This window comes from Leuciscus leuciscus (assembly GCF_965113295.1).
Source record: "Leuciscus leuciscus genome assembly, chromosome: 15".
NCBI classification, from domain to species: domain Eukaryota; kingdom Metazoa; phylum Chordata; class Actinopteri; order Cypriniformes; family Leuciscidae; genus Leuciscus; species Leuciscus leuciscus.
The window spans coordinates 15,004,640-15,028,452 of record NC_138739.1 but is presented as its reverse complement, the minus strand read 5'-3'; the positions used below and the strand labels follow the sequence as shown (position 1 = coordinate 15,028,452).

The 23,813-nt window shown below is 36.4% G+C and overlaps 2 protein-coding genes across 4 annotated transcripts in view; one reads left to right on the top strand and one right to left on the bottom strand.

Annotated features, from left to right (window-relative positions):
* Positions 1-1,232: 1,232 nt before the first annotated feature.
* LOC309476247 (SLAM family member 5-like) overlaps positions 1,233-23,813 on the bottom strand; it is a 28,160-nt gene continuing 5,579 nt past the window's right edge. Inside the window, exons 3-5 of the mRNA XM_082139518.1 lie at positions 3,985-4,495; positions 3,788-3,852; positions 1,233-1,812 (exon numbers count right to left, since the gene is read on the bottom strand). Coding sequence (XP_081995644.1) covers positions 4,176-4,495 — 320 coding nt within the window. The 3' untranslated portion in view covers positions 1,233-1,812; positions 3,788-3,852; positions 3,985-4,175. The remainder of the gene's footprint in view (positions 1,813-3,787; positions 3,853-3,984; positions 4,496-23,813) is intronic.
* The window catches only part of LOC309476158 (uncharacterized protein), a 67,374-nt gene continuing 57,073 nt past the window's right edge, over positions 13,513-23,813 (top strand). Inside the window, exons 1-5 of one of the 3 annotated variants that reach the window (XM_082139385.1) lie at positions 13,513-13,647; positions 17,750-18,085; positions 19,252-19,596; positions 19,952-20,017; positions 21,725-22,620. In XM_082139385.1, the coding sequence (XP_081995511.1) occupies positions 13,605-13,647; positions 17,750-18,085; positions 19,252-19,596; positions 19,952-20,017; positions 21,725-21,810 (876 nt within the window). In that variant the 5' untranslated portion in view covers positions 13,513-13,604 and the 3' untranslated portion in view covers positions 21,811-22,620. Of the gene's footprint in view, positions 13,648-17,749; positions 18,086-19,251; positions 19,597-19,951; positions 20,018-20,631; positions 22,621-23,813 lie in introns of those variants that run through there. The other 2 variants (XM_082139384.1, XM_082139386.1) reach the window with 2 other exon arrangements.

Here is a 23,813-nt window from a genome sequence, read left to right as displayed (position 1 = left end):
TGTCCTTGATCAAACTCTCAATCTCAGGAACTGAACCTGTAACGGAAGACACTGTGGATAATCGTGGCGACAAAATGCCAAATATGTTTTTTTAAATGTATTTTAATTTGCAACATGTTGTTTTTTTATGTTCCATACCTGTTACTGGCTGCTGTGCAAGTACTTTTACTGGTATTAAGCATCTGAATATTTTAAGTTTTTCACTTGAATACTCTTGTCTGAACAAAATACTTGCAATTGTACAAGTCTCTGTTTCTTAAGTTTATCCTGTTTGATTTTCTTGTTCAAAGAGCTCATTGTCTTACAGAACATCATCAGATCTCTCTGAACTCTGAGATCTGGGTTTCCCAAATCAACAGCAGGATTTAGCAGTGTCACATGATGCACTTTATTGTAAATGTTCTCAGAAAAGTAATGTCAGTGTCATAGAGTACTATGATAGGCCTCAGAAAAACACAACCAGAAGACAGAACTTGGGTGCCTTGCTCTTTTTTGTGGAATATTAGTGTGTTTTTTTTTTTTTTTGCAACAGCAAAGGAAAATGTGCTTTAAAATGTTATATGCATAAAAACACTATTTAAATTTCTGTAAGAATGAAAATAACTTGAAAGGTCTTTATGAAAGGTGTTTATGATGAATGACATTAAAACAGATTTGTCTCACTCATTACGACTGGAATCTGTGAGTTTGTTATCAGAAATAACTGAACTAAGCTAATCATTTATAGAGTGACTGTCTCTGTACATTACTTACTGATGGACTAAATGTTCACCTGTTACATTTTAGGATTAAATTTTTGACATTTACTAAAGCTAACTAGCTGTACAACTCCATGTTTAGCAATATGACCAGTGTCTAATCAACTGTGATTTTAATACGTTTTTATTTAATCTATTTATATTGAAGGAAGGTGAAGGCTGTTCTTGGAAATCTGAATTCTTAGGTAAGGTTTCTGTGACAGTATTCACATTGATTGCATGTAACTGAGCATTATGAATTTGCTTGCATAATATAAGTCCGTTTTTCCTGTGAACGCCGCTGTTTCACGTTGATCTATGATGTGCTATGATGCTGTTTTAGCTGCTTTTGCTTAAAAATCCACCATTTATCAGTTAAATTAATATCATAAGACTGATGACCAAAGCAATATTTATAAGATGGAAATATGACATCTAGAACAGCAACATCTCTAGAGATATTATTATAGAGATGTGATTATCTGCTATGGACACTAGAGAGCGATGATGTGCTTGTGTTACATTTGCTAAAATATCCAGCAGATCATATTGTGTGTGATACTGTAAATGCAAAATGCAATGATACATATATGAAATGCAGTTAATATCCTTTAAAAAAAATAAAACAAGAATTGTAAATGACAGGCATAGAAGCACAGTGAAGGGTGGAATCAATATTTACTAATGAAAGTTATGTACATTTCTATATGATAACCCAGACAGAAACATGTCGGCCCAGATCCGGCCCACATCTGGTGCGTGTGGAATCCATGTGTTCCAGATGTGGGCCGGATCTGGGCCGACATGTTTCTGTCTGGAAAACTAAAATTAGAACATTTTAGTTGAGTTTATGGATGATATGCTATTGAGGAACCACTAAATTATAAAAAAAAATCAGACATTATAACACACACACACACACACACAAAAAAAAAAAAGAGTGAAAACAGGGAATAAATGTGAGGAAAAACCAAAAGGTGTGAGACAAGGTCCAGTATGAACTCTCATCAGTTCCAGTGGATAAAGATCATCGTTTTTTGGGGATATTTTCATACACAGACTCCGTTTTTGATTTCTGAAAGGAAACACAAACTCTGTCAGGAACCTGCTAATGCGACGGAAAATTAATAACAGACCAAGTTTTCTATCTGAATAACCTTGTTATTCTCTTAATAAAACCTTTTAAAACTCCAGATAGATTAGTAGAACTGAACATCATTTTCTATCATTTTTACTCCAAAGGATGATCTTGAAAGCTGCTTTTTTATTTTTGATATGTACTTTTTTTATGCACGCATTTTTTTACTACTACTACTTCTGAAAGATGCTAACATAGAGCAGCAGGAGGAAATGACATCAAACATCCCATTCATGACTTTTTAACCAGTTAAATCATCAAACAGTTGAAGTTCTGCAGGTTTGCAGTCTCTGCTCTGAGAATGACTGTCTTTCCCACTAAAGCAACAGCAGAGACACTTGTTGCAGAACGTCTACAAAGAAAGCAATGTCTGCTAAAGCTGCATCTCAGCTCAGATAATGATGAACCGCAGAGACGCTGCAGATCGAGGACATGACTAACAACTCTGTGTCCTACTTTCTCTCCAAAGACAACCTAATGGTATAAAAGCTGGTTTTGTATGGGTGATTTTAGAACAATCAAACCAAAAGTCAGAAATGTTTATATATGTTTTCCAAACAAAATATTATTTAAATTAGTATGCTAGCTGGTGTAGCCTACTGGACAAACGTTTCTAGCCTACATGTAGGCTTTAACTACAAGTCATAGCACCTCATTTATAAACTATGTACAAAAAGAAAAACACTTTCAGGCAGAAAGCAGCACATACATATATACATTGTTTTTCCTGGGTAGTTCTCTTTTCCATGCCGTATTTGTGTCAGCACTCCGTAAAGAGACAATCTGCACGTGCTCAAATCTTAATGTGCTCAAAAATTATAAACATAAAATAAATCAAACATGGGAACAAGTTGGCCATGTGAACTTGCAACAAACACATTTGATATTATGTGCAGCTGTTACTCTGGGACGGATTTTTAATCTTTAATTAATTTACTTAAAATTTAGCCTATATGTAATTTTTTGTCCCATTTTTATCTAAATCAACTCTTTTTTTAAATTTTATGAATTGTATGCTATAAATGATTAATTAACATTATTAATAATCTTAATAACATTCTAATAAAACATTTATAATCTTAATAGAAATCTAAATAACATTATAATATTAATTAATGATCTGTCTAATAATGTACAAAAAATTATGAGCAGGTTTACTGCGTGTGATCTACCGGCAAATAAAAAAATGCAATCACGCGCAGATAAGCTTCTCTACTAGTGAAATTATTATTATTATTATTATTATTATTTTATTACTAATTGCCACACTGCAAAACCCTTGGACAAATAGCCTAATCACGTCCTGTATCGATTTACGGGACGATCCCGTAGCTATTTTACGGAACGAGTTCCCAAGAGAACATCGCACCCAAGTTTTAAACAGATTTAGGCCTACAGTGGATACAATATTTCACTTGGCTTGATATGACCAAAGAAAAAAAATAAGTAGGCCTACGTAGAAAGTTTCCAGTCACTCACTGAGTGTGTTTAAATGCACGTTCTTAACCCGACAAGCGTGAGGTCATGTAAACTCATTCACTTTTAAAGTGAATGTGAGTGGTGACTGAGGTTGTCAGATATAATAGTTTAGCAGTTGTAATATAGGCCTATTACTTTTACAAAAAAAATTAAATAATTATATATATATATCAATAAAAAAAAATGTCTATGTGCTAATGAATTGGTTTGTGCGAAAAAAATTACATTGCAAAATAATATTCCTCTAAAATGGAAAAACTATTTACACTGAGGTGCAAACAGTAGGCTTAGTGTAAATAGCATTTTAAAAAACTCTCCTTTTGAAGGTAACAATGACAGTTGAGTCTATAGGCCAAACACTACTAACCGTCTGATGCTGCAAACTTCAATCGACAAGCTTCAAACACACTAACTGACTGCAACAACTTCTTACCTTTTTACGTGTTGTTGGTTTACACAATGCTGAATCCGTTCTGTCTTCTTCCTGGGTCTGAACTGCTTTAACAATAATACAGATGAGTTAAAAACAACAGAGCTTGCAATCTTATGTAGAAATATGTAACAAATAAATATTGGTGCTTCAGATGCATTATTTGAAGTTATTTGTAGTTAATAATTTACTCTCCTGACCTGTTTTTCTACATTTCTTGCAGATGCAGAGGATCACGACTATAACAACAATCATCAGAGATCCAGCAGCAGAAGCAGAGATCAACACTATCAGAGACACTGGAGAGTGTGAAGAAGACTGTGTGTCCGGTGCTGTAATGATAAAGAAGTGAACGCATCAGTCTGATCTCCAACAGCAGACAGAGATCAGGTCAGTAAATACACACATATATCATCAGTGCTGTGGTACCTGCACATGTGTGACAGAGTGTGTTGATGTCCAGATGTGTGGTCTGGTTGCTGATGGGATTGTTCAGCACACAGCTGTAGGTGTTTTTATCCTGATATTCCACCTCCAGAGGTAGAGAGAGACTGATGCTGAGATCACACACACTGATGCTGGACAATACACTGATTCCTTTGTACCAGGAGAGAGTCGCATCACACACATTCAACACTGATGAACACACCAATGAACAATTTGATGATGATGAAGAACAGTTTCTGGTAATGTTAGGAGTGGGCAGATGAGCTGGAAAACATGAGAGAATAAACATAAATGTGGTTAAATCTAGTCAAAAATCTTATTTTCAGTGTAGTGGCATGACAGTGAGTGAGTGTTTCTATCATCTCAAACTATAAAATGATTAAACATGTCAAAATATTAAAATAATGGAGAATTCAGAGTTCAGTACAAGATAAACCTAATCAACAGCATTTGTTGCAATCAAAAGCAAATTGTGTTTATTACCACAATTTATTTCCATTTGTCCTGCAGAAAAGCGAGAATTTGGATTACAGACTCTTACAATGGAAGTTCATGGGTTTTTTTAATAGTATGGCCACAAGACATGAACAACATGATTTTAGTTTTTTTTTTTAATTGCTAACTTTTCATGCATAAAGTTGTCTAATTATACAATTCTGTCCCTTTGCCAACAGAACACCTAAAATTCTAAAACAGAACAAAAATATTATTTAAATAGCTTTACATCTCAACTAAAGATAATCATTATTGTGTTTCTATTCAGTTATAAGCCTCACATTCTCCTTTTAAATCCTTACAAAATTGACTTAATTGACTTCCATTGTAAGCGCCTTGTAACCTTGTTTTAATCAACATTATGCTGTCAGTTAAGTTTAACTTCTACTGGAGCCAAAATATTCCTTAACAAATAACCAAATTCCAAATAACAAGAATATTTGAAGGACTGAAGAAATGATCTCTATACTCACCATAGACAGAAATACTGAATGTTCTTGATGATCGTTTTGCTCCACTTAGCAGTAGTTGATAATCTCCAGCATGTTCAGTTGTGGTGTTTGTGATGGTCAGAGATCCAGTTTGATTGTCTAGCTTCAGTCTGTCTCTGAATCTCCCATCAGGAACATCATCATATGTGGAGAAGATTCCAGCAGCTTTACTGATTTCAGCTATGAGAGAGTTTTCAGCTCCATATTTCCACAGTATATCTTCATCTTCATGTATTTCAGTAACAGTGTTTAGAGTAACAGAATCTCCCTCCATCACTGACACTGAATCACCAAACACACCTGGAGAACATGAAGAGGTTTAAAGCTGAAATCAGTTTCTAATCTTTACAAGAAACTCAAAATAAGAGGCAACATTTTAATCTTTAATGTATTTTAAAGTCATCGGCTTGTAGAGCAAAATAAACATCTGAAGTTACATGACAAGTCAATTACAGCCGAGTAAAACTTCAAAGTTGATTTCTAAGTATCTCACAATTATATTTGTTAGATTTAATTTAATTTAGAAGAACAGCAAATGCAAATCCTCTAATCTGAACCGTATAGAAGCAGCTTTATTTCTCTAAAACTGAAAGAAATTAGGTTAACACTTTATTTTAAGCTGACGTAGTTACGCGTTACTGCATACTTACTATAGTAATAACAGTAAATTATGCATACTTACAAGTAACTAACCCTAAACCAAACCCTAACCGTAACTCTAAAGTAAGTACATGTTAATTAGTATCACTCAGTTCTTTGAGAATGTCCAATGTAACTACGTCAAACTTAAAATAAAGTGTAACCGAAATTAGACAGTAAATTTGTAAAACTTACCAATCATACTCCACCAACACAAAAAGAACAAAACAAACATGTCGAACATTTTCTCCAGTGGTTCAGTGAAAACTGATCTAATAAGACAGTCTGCTGATAACACTCAATCTGGTGTAAGTCCTCTCCGCCACTGAGTTTGACCACCCTAGTTCACACATACACACTGCATGTGTGTTATGATGTCTCCAGCTCAGCACTGTTTTCAACTGTTAAGTTATATGTATTTAGTTATACTTAACAGTTGAAAATAATGCTGTGCTGGGCGCTATACCGGTTTCAATTCTGCGTGAGATATATCTAGATACTGCCATACTCCAGTGCATAGCTGAAACAATTGCTGAATCTATTCAATGGCCACGAAGAGCACTATGTAGAGTGTTTTGAGAGGGTACCTTTATTAACTCCATACCCTTCTTACTAATGGTTATAACTTTATAACATAACAATAAATAACCCACAACTAACTTTCTTTATGGCAAGTAGAGCCCTATGACACGGACTGAATCAAGGAATCCAGTCATACATGAAATTTACTCTATAAAGGCCTGTTTACAAGAACAACAATATAAAAATACCAATAACTATATTAACTTACACAATATCATTGTTTATTATAAGCACATGCTTGTATGTCACTTTAAATGCTCGAGCTCGTTATAGAAGGATTTAAATGATTGGCTGTCGATGTTTTTATGGTTCCTCAGCTGGATAAAATCGTTCTGAAAGTGATTCCAACGATATAGTTTCTCTGTGCTGTTATCGTTATAGCTGTGGTGTGAACTCTGCTAATCTTTAATATCAGGCTTGGGAGGGTTACTTTAAAAATGTATTCCGTTACAGTTACAAATTACTTCATAAAAAAAGTATTCAGTAACGTAATCCAAGTACTATAATATGAAAGTAATGTAACTGATTATGCCTGAATATATATTTATGTAAAGGGCTATACAGACATCTAGTGGCTAATGTATAGTATTACAGATTATTTTGTTTTATTTTTAACTAATTTTTAACTAAAAAATAAAAACACAACATTTAACATTTTTACACAATCTACATATTAGTTTATTTTAAAATAGGCCTACATGTTGACTAAAGCCGTGATCTTTCTTAATTTGCCTGACTGGACGTGGGGCGTTCGCAGTGGGAGTTCCCCTACGTTACCTAGACAGCGAACATTCCGTTACGTGAGAAAAGATAAGAAAGGACATTTTGGGTACTAAAAAAGCTACTCTCCTAATTTCTACAAAATAGCAGCGGAATTTCCATGAATTAAAAGCGATTTTACCCGCAGGCAGCATCGATTCAATCTGCGTCTGAGGAGATTGTAGAAAGCTGTTATTTGCATAGATGTCTTATAGCGCCGTCACTTCCGGCATCACCGTTCGGCCATCTTGTCACAGTGAAGCTGTGAATTAAGGTGAGTGATCAGCATGCACACAAATCCTCTTATCTCGCTGAAATCTTGACAGATTTACAAACGGTTTGGTTTCTTACAAACGTTATTAACGTGGCTATAATTCCGAATGCTTGAACATGTATGTTATAATTATGCATATGTATGCAGTGTATGTATGCAGTGTCATAACTACATCTCTGACGTTTATAACAAACCAAACCGTTTGAAAATCGGTAGAAAATTGAGCAAGTTATGGTTATTTAAAAGTTCATGCACCATTAAACGAGTGAGCGAGCGCCCTGTGATAAGATGGCCGCCACGTGCGGACGTCGACCTCCATTGGCCAGCAGCGCGCACGAGACATCTAGCCTTTATATATGATATCTATGGTTATTTGCACATGCACCAGCGCGTGGCACACGTGAGTCATTACTGGCAACAGAACCAGGAACTACTGTATAATCAAGCAGCGCTTAATATAGTGTTATTATGCCAAAAATACTTATTTATTTAGTTTTAAATGAAACCATTGTAATCCTGAAAGTATTCCCCCTTTTTTCAAAATGTAACTATAATCTGATTACTATGTTTTTTGACGTAACTGTAACGGATTACAGTTACTGGATTTTTGTATCCTGATTACATAACGCCGTTACACGTATTCCGTTACTCCCCAACCCTGTTTAATATTGAGAATGATTTTTAGCGCTTATCTCACTATATGAGAAAATAGACACATAAACTTCATCTGCAGAGCTGCTATGAGAGTCACTTCACAAGCTTCACCATTTCATTTGATAAAACTATCGTCATGTCAGTCAAACAGAAACATAGGTCTTTACAACAACCCGTCAAAATAAAAGTTCGGGTTAACTTGAAGAAATTATGACAGTGTATTTCTAGAGTGCACTTCTTCAAGTAACACAACAACAACAACAACAATAATAATAATAATAATGTATTAATACACACATTAACTCAAAGGTCTTCATTACTCCATGCCAAAATAAAAGTTTAGTCTAACTTGAAGACATTCTGAAAGAAATATATTACTATTGCACAGTACAATATACTTCTTATGAAAGTAATAAAAGTAATTATTATAATAATAATAATAATAAAACATTATTTTTAAGCAATATTACAAAAGTTTTCATACATGTTTCAATTTAAACAGTAAACTTGCCCAAAAATTCAAGGAATTATTACATTCTCATTTGAATTTTCATTTCATTTCAATGATTTTATATGTACTCTTGACAGTAAAATAAACCACAATAAACAAGGTTCGGTCATGGAAAGAAAAATAAAATAATGTGATATGCTGTAAAACTGGCAGAATCTTTACAAATAATGTGATACAGATTTTTGGTCAAACGGCCCATTGAAAAACAATCTTTATTAAATGGAAAACATGGTTTTGATGTTAACATTGATGGTTTCTAAAAGGTAGTTTCTGATTGTGTCAAATATGAAAAAGTAGTAATATATTGGATTATTTAATATTAGTCAGCCTCTAATTCTGATGGATTTTAAAATGGCGTTATAATCATTCAGTTTTTGCGAAGTGGCAAAAATCATCTGCCATCATACATTGCCAGTTTTACTGAAGTCTGACTCTAGCAGCTCATCTATTGAGTCAAACTGAAACTGCTGTGGTCGTTTTTCTTTAGAAATGTGGTTTGATCTGCTGGGTGGACAAACAGCTCATGCATGAGAATGGCCATGCATGTTTGATGTGTGTTTAGTTTGTAGATGAAGGGCTTTTTCCTGTCCTGCTGTTATGAACCTCACAGTCACACAGTCTTACTTCCCCCCTACACACAATAGCTTTACAGTGAAATCAAATGAATCCATACAAAATTGATGTTTTACACATGTAAAAGAAAAATCATATTTTTAAACATACTTGTGTTGAAGTCATTTGTTATTTGGAGTAATTTTCTTCAGTGTCTGGTGCTGAGGAAATGTTAGATCTACATTAGCATATATTAGTGTAAGGTTTCTGTCACTTATCGGTCTAGTTTATTCTTGGTTTTGTGACAGAGCCCTGACACTCCTGTATAGTCTTGTCATCGTGTGAGTGAGTGGGTTTGAGTGTGCTCCAGCCGTACGAGTTCTGTTCATGTGAGTTGTTTTGTGTGCAGAGCCTGGTGTTCAGATCCCGGCACTTCGGTCTAGTTTGGTGTCGGTTCTCTGTCGGGATTCGGACATTAATGCTCATGTGCTAGTCTTCTGTTGTGAGCGCACAGGATTAGCATCTGCTCATTGTCCGTGCGCTCTGTCTTGTGCTAGTCTTCTGTTGTAAGTGCACAGGATTAGCATCTGCTCATTGTCCGTGCGCTCTGTCTTGTGTGAGCGTGCAGCTTCGACCCAGATAGCATACATTTCGGGGGCCTCATCTGGGCTGGCAAACTATGGCACATACGGCTCAGTTCTGGAAGTGGCAAAGTTCATATGGGCCGTTTCTGGCCCACTCACATCAAGCCGGTTTTAATGTGAGTTGTGGCTTGCTGTGTGTGGTCCAGATGTGGCCCATGTGACCTTTGTCATTGTTTTATGCATGTTTGGCATGAGTTTTTGTTGAATTTACACTGTTTTGACCAGCAGGAGTCCCCAGCGTGTGGCATTTCGAACGCTTCGAAACAGTGAATCATTTTGCGAAGCAATTGGTTCAATTGATTCAAAGCTTTGAAATGCTTTTTTTCTTCCATCACTAGGGAAAACAGGATTGGGAGCAAGACTTGACTGTCACGATCCACACTCAAGAAACAAGGGAAGATCCAATAATGCAGTAATGTTTATTTAATGAGGGAAATCCGTTACTCAAAATCCAGTCCAGGCAGGGGTCAAAACCAAAGAAGCAATTCAAAACATAAAACAATACAAAACAGGCAACAAAGCAGAACTCAGAAGTGGTGTGATAATAGACAAGGACTCCGTGACAAACACTGAAACAACCAGGGTATATCAGGGCTCCAGACTAACTTTTTTTATTAGGAGCGCTGTAGCCCCTGACTTAAAATTTTAGGAGCGCAAGCAGAAAATTTAGGGGCACATCTTAAATCACCTTGCAATGCAATTATTCACATTTCCCCCAAAAATAACTGTATTACTGACAAATGCTTTGATAATAAATAGACTTAACGTACAGAAATTACAATGTGCAGTTTTATTTTAAGTTCACAGGGCTCCAGACTAACATTTGAGGGCAGCGGCACTAAGTTCTACAGAAAGTATCTGGTAGCACTGTGGGATGACAAAGCACTGAGCTTAATTTGAGGTGTAGATAAAATTAACTTGAACGATTATCATTCATAATGTCTTAATATTAATTCAATAGCAAAATGAGTGACAAAATAGATATTAGGGATTGAAAATAGCCAATAAGCGCCCTCAGCAGCTATGTTTACAATGGTAATTTTATTTTATTTATTTTTTTAAATAAGTGTGAGTTTTCCTACTTCTTGAAACTTTTAGTTTTATAAATAGAGACAATCTTTAAAGGTTGAACAAAAAATGTTTTGGTCAACACATTAAAAATAACATTTAAATATGATATTATAGTTTTGAAGTGCTGGAAAAAGATATGTGTAGGCTACTGTTATAACCACAGTATACCGTTACAGTTAGTGTTACTACATTAAATCCATGGTGAATGTTGCTGATCTGTGGACCTAAAGCCTTCTATAACTTGTTCGTTCATGGCACATGTTTCTCCTGGTTTCCACGTTAGCGCTGTTTGATCTGATATGGTTTATAACAGAGAATTCTGCGTTGAATCTGAATGTTTCTCACTGGATCTCGCAACGATGTTATTAATTCTGTTGCGAACTCAATGGATTTCTTCACTGGATGTCCACGATGTGACGGTGTTGCGTGATCGAGATCCGCCCGCGACTGGCGAGAGAAGCTCTGCGCTGTCTATTATTGGTTCGAACTATTAAACGGTCCGTGACGCAGAAATGAGTAGCGCAGTTTTTTTCCGCTTTCATTTTGTTTTGATTTATTAACATGTTACGGAATACTCTATGCTTGAGGCTGAGAATGTGTCTAACTAGCATATTGTGTTTAAACTGCGAAGTGCCTGCACTGTCTGCAAACTTCATTTTCCCCGCAGTTCTGGGGTAGCGACTGCAACATTCGCAGTTCATTAAGTTCGTCTCCTTACAGTACCTCAACCAGCTGAATTCTCGCAGCCAGTCTTCCCGAAAATGGTGGGTTCGGGCCTTTATCACCTCACAAACCTCTGATTCTGAATCATCATCCGGCTGTGTCTGTGACATTGATATTTGTCTCCGTCTCCTTCCCACGGACGTTTACGCGCGCTCGATTATCTCTAGGACCCTCCCCCTCCACACATTAGCCAGTTACAGTGGCCATTCCCAATTCTTCTCACACTCATTGGCCTGCCACACATTCCGGATTCACTGACGCGCCCCTTCCGTTTAACGTGTAAAAACAAAACAAATTTACTGGTCGCACATGTGCGACTGGATGAAAAATTCAGTCGCACACTCTCAAATTTTGGTCGCAAAATGCGACCATTTGGTCGCAGTCTGGAGCCCTGTATATATACACACAGAACTAACAATGAAACAGGGAACAGCTGGGAACAATGATGACGGGGAACACCTGAGTGCAATGAACAGTGATTGGTACAGACAAGGATTGTGGGGAATGCAGTTCATAATGTGGATGACACCGTGGGGAAGAGGACCTCTAGTGGACACCAGGAATACAAAAACCAGAGACTGTGACATAACCCCCCCTCTACGGAGAGGCTACCAGACGCTCCAAGACCCAGAAGAAACAAACAAAACAAGAGTCCAGGAGGGAGGTGGAACGGTGGAGGATCAGGGGGAGGGATGGGGGGCCAGGTCCATGAAGGGGAACAGGAATAGGGGGTGACAGCTTAGCCAGCGACCAGGGCGAAGCAGACAGTCCATCGGGTGGCCAGGGCGAAGCAGACGACCCATCGGGCGACCAGGGCGAAGCAGACGACCCTACAGGTGGCCAAGGCGGAGCAGATAGTCCATCTGGCTGCCAGGGCGGAGACCTTCCCTCGGGCGGCCAGGGCGGAGACCTTCCCTCGGGCGGCCAGGGCGGGGACCTCAAACAGTGATTGGTACAGACAAGGATTGTGGGGAATGCAGTTCATAATGTGGATGACAACGTGGGGAAGAGGACCTCTAGTGGACACCAGGAATACACAAACCAGACACTGTGACATTGACACAGAGTTTTCCCGAGTTTTTTGTTTTCAGTATTTATTATGTTTCACTATAGGGGCATTTTATCATGATTAAAATTATTTCTTTTTAAAATATTATTCGTATTTTATTAATGTCTGAGTATTTATACAAGTAATGTGTGTGTATATATATATATAAATTAGGGCTGGGAATCGATAAAAAAAAAATTAACTAATTAATTGCACAATTTGCTGTAATTAATTGCAATTAATTGCATTTCCCCCAAGCGTGTAATCATCAATATTTAAACTTAGAATAACCTAATTAAACAACACAGGGGAAAAAAAAGGAACAGAAAATAGCCCTGTATTAAAATAATATTAAACATCAATATATCAATATATTATTCTTTTTCAATAATCAATCAACATAATCATCCATCCATCCATCTTCTTCCGCTTATCCGGGGGATAATCAATTTAACAATTTTTTTTTTTTTTTTTACTAATTATCAAAATAAAATGTAGTCCTGCAAAGAGCATACCAGAGCATGTGATCAGAGCAGGTCATTTTACCATTGTTGCCCAGCATGACTATACCAGCTCAGTAGGGCTATTGCAAACAGAAGTCTACAACTGAGAAATTTCACGTTATTTGAGCGGACTTTGCTTTTCCAGTGCGTGATCGGTACATGATTGGAGTGTTTGTTTTTTACAAATGGGGTCTCTGTGGAACAAAAGTGGGCGTTTCTAAGTTTTGGGTGTTTTCAAACTGGTGAGTGTGTATAAATGAGACATAGCCTACTTGGAATGGAAATTTCAGTGATGGACTAATTGCTCTCGGATTTCATCATGTGGGTCGGACTGACTCCCATTAGTCTGATTACTTTCGTTTTTGGCATCAACAAACGGTAGACTACTTTTGTTTCCACAGAATCTGCATCAGTGTCAGAGGAGGCGATGAGCTTTCTTATTTTCATCCTATTGGGGTTTTTACAGCTTGGTAAGTATGCATTTGTTTCTGTTGATTCACAATAAAAACGAATGAAGATTGTGATGAATTTTCGCAGTTATACTGCTAAACACAGCTTTTGGTTTCAGATTTCGTTTGGCTATTTAAATGCGCAGTGCGCTGTCATCGACGCAAATCATTGTGCATGTCATTCTTCATGATTTGTGAATTCAGGCAGTGGCGTGCACAGGGGGCGGGGGGCGGGTGGGGGGGAATTAAAAAGATAGAATTATTATTTTTTTTAATATATTGTGCCCCTCTCTGATAAATGTAATAATAATAATAATAATAATAATAAATATTATAATAAATAACAATACACGTATACACCATTGCCACTAACAATAATAATAATAAAAAAAAAATATTAGTGTTACAATATATTCGGTTCCTGAAATATTTGGTTCCAATGGGTGGAGCTACCATGAATATTCACGAGACCATAGCGTGGGCGGGGCGACAAATACAAGCGAGTGGAACAGAAATTATTAGCGTGAGCACCTCAGATTGAGTAAATTGCACAGAAATAGTGGTCAGAAAATAAGTTTCTCAGGTGTGGTGGGATATGGACATATAATTAAAAAGTATTGTCATTTAAATAATATAATATATATAATTTTTAGAATATAAAACAATATGCATAAAGTTATCTACCTACCCTAAATACAATCTAGACTGTTTAAAATTGATAAACAAAAACATCTGCCTCAACAAATTTCTGTGTAAAAATTATTGAGTTTTTTTTAAAGCATTCATTCATTAACTCAAAATTACTTTTATAGTAAGAAGATACTGTGTCTTAAAATGACATTTTATTCATATTCATCTGTAAAAACAAGAATGTTAGACAAGAGAAAAACATGGGATCAAGGACAAAATTAATACAGCAGGACAAATAAAATATTTACTATACTATTCAAATATGTATTTATAAATATACCTTTCCTTAATTGTTTGGTATACCCATGCCTTCTACACCAGTGTGTTTTTGTGTTCACTTGTTTACAAAAAGATTACATAAGAATGATAACATTACTAAACTGATAAGATGCAGGCCTAATTTTTATGATTAATGGTTAGTCATTATTATCAATTAATTTGACCAATGTTCTAAAGCATTGCTATAGAGAAAACAACTGTTAATGCATCTGAAGCTTAACATTTATGATAACCTTTGATAAAGTAAAGGTTGTGTATCAAAAAGATTTTCATTTGAGTCAGTATAAAGCAACATCCAAAGCATGCAACATGCAACTCCAAGTTCGTATGTCGTCTTGAGCTATCAGCCTATAATTTAAAGGCTATTTTAATAATATGCAGCTGTTTCATGCAAGGGGGGCTGAGGTGGCTGACGACAAAGGGGTTAATCCATCAGCCGGAAACTGAAGCTTCCCCGGGCCGCCATTGATTAGCAGACCATCACCTGCTGTTAGCATTCTATTGACTCCCATTCATTTTGGCATCACTTTGACAGCGAATAACTTTACATCTGAGGCGTTTAAAGACTCCATTTGTCCATTATTTATTTCTAAAGAAACACGAAAATGTATAAAAGGTTCCAATCCCTTGTATCTTACGTTATGGCCCCGTAGAAGCTGTTTTTGTAAAAATAGGCTAACGATTGCGTCATAACCACGCGACTCTCTGTCGCACAGTAGAGAGATTACCGTATGGACAGGAGGAGAAGCTCGCGGGCAATCGGGGGGACATGGAGGCAACATGACAAAATAATTAATAAGAATACTTAGCAAAAGTTGCTCCTGCTCCTAGCTCATGGACACCTCCTACTCACACTCTCCGTCTCTGCAAGTTTCGGAAGGGAATGATTTAGATTTCTCTTGGCACAGCTACTAGAAGACAGGCGGGTTGCTCACGTCACATCTACATCATCAAGCTCAGTTTGAGTCTGCGCCATCAGGCTCAGCCATCAGGAAGTGAGAGCTTTTAATTGACTTCACTTTTCTCCGTTGAAGTCTATGGGGTCGCTGTGTCCATTTCTTTTACTGTCTATGCTGACGACAAGACATGCAATTTCTCTGTACTGTATACGTGTTGTAGCCATTAAAGAAAACATTTTTAGTTTCATATTTATGTTTAAATATTATAGGCTAATGTTATTTTTAAATTTAATAAATGTTGATTATGAAAGTGAGCATGCAGCATGAGAAAGATAATAATACATCATGAAATGTGCAATATGTCTGGAGACATGGAGTGGGTAAGACATGATTTTGAACACTTCATTGAGTTTTGTTTTGTAGAAAGACTATTTTTAAAAGATTTTTGTTTTGTATAAATTGTATCTTAATTTTGATCAATGTTTTATCAACCAATTGCCTGTTTTTAATAAATATGAAGCAAATATATAGCAGACAATGTAATAAGGCGCCGGCACGATCACTTGCATTGCACGTGAACTGCAGGGCGCCGAAACTCAGCTTGTGCCTCACAGATTTGAGAAATAAAGGCTATCTATTATAGAAGGCTTGAAATGTCTACTTCTAAGCGAATTCAAAACGAAAAGAAATAGGTTACTCTCTGATTATGTAATCCATATGAAATGTGCATTTCTCTCTGGCGTTCATGGCGAGTCCGCATCATCAACTTCATCTTTGCAGCGACACAGAAAACACCAGTTTATTAATACACAATTAAATGTCTCCTTGCTATTTTTGACACATTCATACTTTTGCCGGTTCTTTGCTTTAAGAACTTTATGTGTTTTGTTTTTAATAATGTTTTAGTAAATGCTGAAATTAATATTATCTAAGATTATGCTGTAGAAGTGCAGTTCATTATTAGTTCATGTTAACAAATTTAACTAATGAAACCTTATTGTAAAGTGTTACTGATTTCATGAAAGTGTTACTAACACTTTCATGAATAGGCTACATAAAATTTACAACATCAACAAAACTAAACATGAATTCCTCATAATTACCTTCTTGATTCTAACTGTTTTGTTTGGTAAAGTAAATAATATTTAGTAATATTATCATAATTTCCCTATTTTTGTTTAATGTGTTATATATTCTAATTGTATCAACGTCTTTTCATTTGGAAGAGAGGCTCTCTGACCTACTGCTGTTCTCCATCGAGCGAGATATTCCAAATAATTGTGGAAGTCATTCAAATATTTAAAAACACAACAGACATACGGGTACTGCTTTAAATAAAGGTAATTAATTTAATAAATAAATGTTCCGCCTCTGCCCCTGAGGAGGTCTGTGCACGCCACTGAATTTAGGTGACGCGGTTCTCTGTCCTCAGGTCCGAAATCTCTCTCTCTCTCTCTCTCTCTCTCTCTCTCTCTCTCTCTCTCTCTCTCTCTCTCTCAAATCGTGTAATAGATTGTAATAGATTAAATAAAACTATTTTGGGGCGTGTTTCATTTAAAAAAAGAGTTATTAAAAGCGCACTAGTCTGGGAAAGAGGATTGTGCGCGCTCTCAGAGTAGGAGCAAAGCACGTCAAATTCACACAAAAATCAACCCGGCTTGGTGAGTATTCAGGTAAACACAGTCGATCGGTGCTGGAGGGAAAACACGATCACCCACAGAAAAACAAGATCGAGATGTTGACAGTGTGACAGACTTGAATGTGTGACAGTAACTATTTTTAAAAATAAAGGTTCTTTATTGGCATTGAACCTTTAACATCCATGATGGAATCTTTCCATTCCACTAAAGGTTCTTTAGATTTATTTATTTATTTATTTATTTATTTATTTATTTATTTATTTATTTATTTATTTATTTATTTATTTATTTATTTATTTTTTAAAAGCTGATACTTGAAAGGTTCTTCGGGGAAAAAAAAATGGTTCTTCAATGGCATCACTGCAAAAACACCCTTTTGGAACCTTTATTTTTAAGAGTGTGTGTGAAATTAATAATTTGTTTCTTACTGAGGTTTTAATGTTGTATGCTATACTAGTACATTGTTGTGAGTTTATTTGTGATGTAATTTCTGTATAGTATAGTAATTGACTATGCTGTTTACCAATGAAATGTCTTGTTTGGAAATGTACAGAAATGTATGTGTCCTATACTTTCTTAAAGTGATTTATGATTACCGGTTCTTTTCTTCTCCAGGTGTGTTTGGTGTTAAGACAGACAGAGAGTCAGTGTCAGTGATGGAGGGAGATTCAGTCACTCTTCACACTGATGTTGAAACAAACCAACAAGAAAAGATTAAATGGTATTTTAATAACACCCGCATCGCTCAAATCAATGGAGATCTCAGTTTCCTCTGTACAGATGTTCTGTGTAATGAAGGCACTGAGAGATTCAGAGACAGACTGAAGCTGGATCATCAGACTGGATATCTGACCATCACAAACATCACAAATACAGACTCTGGAGTTTATCAACTACAGATCATCAGCAGCAACACCGTCATTGGAAAGATATTTAGTGTTACTGTCCATGGTGAGTCATTTAACAAATGTTTAAAGACATGCATAATCACAGTGTGTTTACATGAGTTACTTTCAGAGCTGTTTATTCTCTTTGCCTGTGTACAGTTGCGTCCCAGACATTTGTGGACTACACTTTGACGTTTTGTTCTGCAAAGTTAATAACACACACCTATAGCGAAAACGGGAACTTTGAAGCAAATTTGTTATTTTTTTGAAAACGTAAGTTTTTTTTTTTTAAAGGGGTCCTTTTATGCCCTTTTATGAAGTCTTGATTTTGTTTTGGTGGTGTACTAAATGCTTTCATGCATGATTGTTCAAAATGCGCATTATTTTTCACATATTCTACATTATTACAGCTCCCCTCTCCCCAGTCTCGAACGCGTTGTTTTCGATGAAGCCCCTCCTTCCAAATACAAAATGTGCTGTTATTGGTTAGCTGGCCCAGTGTGTTGTGATTGGCAGCGCTCAGCGCGTGTTCGGGAAATGTCCCGCCCCCTTCATAACCGCAAGCTACTGAGATGTAATTATTAACAATGGCGTCAATTTAAAACCAATTCGAGCCCGATTCAGACCCTGACAATATTAACGAACAAGAGGATTGTGATGAACGGATTTCATGTACTGACTTTGCAAAAACTGATTTTACAGGAAGTTTCAGAGTGGTATGTTTTTTGTTTCTGATAGATTATATATTCAATGGTATACACCATTTAATCATATCTGTCGGAAAACCATGGTAATACAAACAGTAATCGATCACAAAATCACTGATAATTTTCCTTAAATTTAAGTCTTACAAAAGCAAGAACTTACAGAAGCAACAGTAAACACTACATAAATACTGTGATGTTAGTTAGAAGGCTAGAGAAGGCACAGCTTTGCCTACCATATTTTTCTTTGTTTGTTTTTTCAGATGCATTGAGGGTCATTTGTGGATATAGTAATACATTCATTATATTCATTCAAATAAGTAATTTCACCATGGTTAATAAAAGTTAAATGTTGCTTCTCCTCCCCACTAGGGGGTCAATCACTAGGGACAAATGCAGCACATGTAACACATGTAATGTAAATGACACGTGTAAATGTCAGAGAGTGAGAGAGCAGAAAGGAGGTTTCAGAATCCCACAGAAGAATCCTCTATCCTATTATACCAGATGTTTATTTGTGTTTTAGATGTTCCTGGTGCAGAGACGGATAAGACAAAGTCCGTGAAGGAGGGAGAATCTGTCACTTTAGATCCCGGTGTAGTGAAAAATCCCAAAGATTTGATGACATGGTATTTTAATGACAGTCGTTTAGCTGAAATCAGTGGAGATCAGAGTAAGATCTGTACAGATGTTCAGTGTAAAGAGAGATTCAGAGACAGACTGAAGCTGGATCATCAGACTGGATCTCTGACCATCACAAACATCTGGACCAAAGACTCTGGAGTTTACCATCTTAAGATCTTCAGCAACAGCAGCATCATCCGCCGCCAGCACAGCATCAGCATTATCAGTGAAAATGGGACTGGCCCTAGTGAGTAAAATTCAGTCATTCAGTTCATTTTCCCTTGAGCAGGTCTAAAGTTTTTCAATGATTTTGTTTTCATTGTGGCCTGTCTGAAAAAGAGAGCTCTGAAAATTAAATAATTATATCATTCAAATAATTGAGATCATTTGTATCACCGTGACACGCATGTCAAGTGACACACCTTTGTCACAATTGAAAGTTATTAACATAAACAATGCATAAAAATCGGTCAGTTTTCCCATGAGCACCAGATGACGCCATTTATCAGTTCCATAAAGAGCACACAACTGATGAAGGTGGAAAGGCATAAGAATCAATTGTTGTCAATCTCTAGTTAATGACTATATTTTTTTCATTACAGATTGGATTATGTATTTAATAATATCAGGAGCGGTTGGTGTTCTGCTGGTGCTTGCAGGTGTAACTGGTGAGAATTTTTTGTGTGTGTGTGTATGTGTGTGATGTCATTTAATTTAGTCATCATTACACACACATCAGTATAATGACTATTTAAGATTGTGCTGCTTTTTTAGATGTGAAGTTGTTTAGGGAAGATGACTGATATTTTAACTGTTTATGTTAGTTATCTATGTTTATGTTATAGTGTGTTTATGTTATAGTTATCTATTATCTTACTCTGTTCAACTTAGAAGTTTCATGTTTCAAATCACATGCAAAAAAGTCACATGATGCAGTTATATTTTTGTGTGCCATTTTATAGAAACAATCAAATCCTTATTGAATAGTTTATGGGTAATTTAATCACAAAGCATCAAACACTGTATTCAAACATGTTGAATTGCTAATAAGATGTGATTCAGTGTATCAGTTTGAAGATTCATTAAACTGAAGAGTATTGGGTGTGTGTGTGTGTGTGTGTGTGTGTGTGTGTGTGTGTGTGTGTGTGTGTGTGTGTGTGTGTGTGTGTGTGTGTGTGTGTGTGTGTGTGTGTGTGTGTGTGTGTGTGTGTGTGTGTGTGTAGCTGAAACAACAATCCTGTTCATTTCCTTTACCTTCTGTCAATCTGTTTTCTTCTTACAGGTGAAAAGTGTGGAAAACAGGCCCATAATAATAACACCTTGTATCCCTTATTAAATATTCAACCAAATGTCTTTTGGACAGATGAAGAGTTTTTGTCAATGTATGTGTAATTCTGTCACAACCATTTAGCTTATAACCAGTGTCATGACTCATGTGTAAAGTGATGTATAGGGTGGCCATTTCCATAACACCAAAAAGAAGGACACTTTGCGGCATTTTGTGAGGCAAGAATAATTGCATAGAACTCTGGACTCTGGCAACTACAATACAATTTTGTCCATAATATAGATGGTATCATGATACAGTGATTCTGAAATAGCTTATTCATTGCCAGACAATTTGATCTACGATATATCTTGATGTAGACCTATGTGTAACAGAAGAGGCAAAAAAGTGTTTGTTCACAGTATTTGTATTTATTCAAGACATTGTGATTTCTGTTTCAAAAACTGATCACTGAGATGAACTTGCAAAGTGCACAGTGCCAGAAAACATAACATTTCTGGACTTCTGGAAATAAAAGAAATACATAAATAAACAAATAATGAATGTGAAAAATAAATAAATACACATTTCAGTTCTTAACAGTTTCTAAACAGTTATCTGCAGAAGCTCAGGCGACAACAACACCTCTAGGGTCATCATGGGCAAATTCGTGCTCTTATGTCCATTCCGGATTAAATGAGGTCTGACCTTTCGGCATGTTAACGTTATAGCCAGCACGTGGACTCCACGTCGTGGAGGCTTGTTTACGTTTTTAATCAATGATATAGCCTATTAGATATTTATTTGACACCGCTTTCAGCCAATCATTTGTTTGACCAGCGATCTCGCTATGCTGCTGCGTCCCAATAAAGATTCTAGAGCGTTTTTTTTTTTGTTTTTTTTTGATTTAGCGCAACTCCAAAAAGGAGGACAAATGAGTGTCCGGCTTGAGGATGCACCGGACGCCGGACAGGGGGCTTAAAATCAGGACTGTCCGGCCAAAATCCGGACGTATGGCCACCCTAGTTGATGTAAGCATTTGCAATGTTTGTGCATCTTGGGCAATTTGGATCCTCTATTCAATAGTCATTTTCCTTTAAATTCACAGGTTCACTGCACATGAACCACTACAGTGGACACACTACTCACTCGATAGGCTTCCACACAGTGGCCAGAAGTTGTAACTGCAACTAAAATTCCTTTAAACCAAAAAATATTGGTTTGGTTGAAAGATGACAAGATACAAAAATTGATCATGGCGGGAATATCTTGGCAAAATATGATGACTTAACGGAATAATAAATTGTTTAATTTTTAAAGTAGGCTTTTTCATATACATCATGGTATATATTAATTTTATATATACAATCAGTTTTGATTAAAGGAGAACTCCGGTCAATTTTAACATTGAGCTAATTTTTTTGTACATTTGGAGTGCTGTCAGTACAGAGAACAACGACAAAAATCGGTGTTGCCTAAACCGTGTTATCCTCTTTTTAAAATTTGCACCCTGTTGACTTCAATGGGGCACGTTTTAAACCTGCTTTTAGCCTCTTAACATCCTTGATGTGTCATTACAAGTGCCCAGGTCATGTGAGTGATTCCTTCGGAGTGAAAGCGGGTGAATCTGACTGCAGTAGATGTGAAAGATATGAATAAAAATGATGTTTATTCAGCCAGCGCACATACCTGTATTTACATCCTGTTTTCGGTCGAAGTCCACAGTAGTCGAGTTCACGCGCATAGGTTTAGTACCTATGATCAAGCGTGTGAACTCGACAATCGACTACTGTGGACTTCGTGATTGTCTGTTGTTGTCTGCAGTTGTTGCACAACAGTTGTTGTCTGTTGTGGTAGACGAGATATGTGGTGACGTCACAATCGTACTGCATTGTGGGACATATAGGTGCCTGAAGTGTACATTTGAAGTAGACTCGCTCCCTCGGTCAAGATCGAGGGAACGAGGGTCTGTCCATATAAACTTCCCTCATTCACTTCACGAAGTGGCACTTCCACTCCCCGAGGGGAAGTGCTTAGGGAAGTTTGCAAGTGCGTGTCTAAAAGTGGACTGGAACGCAGCCTTATTTGTATAATGTCTTCCGATACTGCCCTCTGTAACCAGTAGGCGTGGCTTGGGAGTGGCCTCGTAGGGCAGCGCAGCAAGTGCATTCTGGGAGTTGTTGTAATACATAAATGATCCAATTTAAATACTTCCATCTTTCCAGCAGTAAAATATCCCTTTAACTATGTGTTCACTAAAATGGACATCATGCATCCGCAGCTATATTTCAGCCAACCGATATTTAATATAGGCTCATAAATCAAATTTGATGTGGTGTCCTTGCAGTGATCCGACAGGGTGGCACATCGACCGCGACACGTGGAGCTCATATTGTTAAGTCCAAAGTTTACTTCATTTTTGACATGAATACTGTATACATAAAGCCGAACACATCTTTTCAAAGTAAAGTCCATATATATATAAAAATATATTACTGTGGCTTCCTTCACTTCAAGGACAGCTTTACTGTATTATTTATTGTAAGGTCCCAATAACAGCATCCATTTATGATTTTAATAAATATAATCATATAGGCTGCACTGAATGTTTTTATTGTATGCAGTTTTAAAATGTACTACACCGGTGCAAATATTATTAGTTTAAAGAGAATGGAAATAGCATGTTAGTAAAGAGAATGGAAATAGCATGTTAGTAAAGAGAATGGAAATAGCATGTTAGTAAAGAGAATGGAAATAGCATGTTAGTAAAGAGAATGGAAATAGCATGTTAGTAAAGAGAATGGAAATAGCATGTAGCAAATTAGCTCAAAGGGGAAAAATATATATAAAATTATCATATAAGCGACATATATAATTACCGCGGGTTATATTTAATTATAAAGGTATAGATCAGCTTTTTCAGAATTTTTTTTCAAGGAAAACACGTTTAAATATGTAATTTTGGTGATTAAAGATAGTTTTAAGGGATACAATTATTGACTACAGGGGAATTATTCTCTTGGCCAAGAAGGATAACTGTCTCTATGTTGTAAACTCTATGTTGTACTAACAAAGCATGTAGCAAGATCAAACGTATAAGTGACTGATCTGTGAACTGCAAACACAGAGACAATCAAGTGCGGATATAAAGGGTTTAATAAATGAAACTATACAACTAAACTAAGCAGAGCTTATAT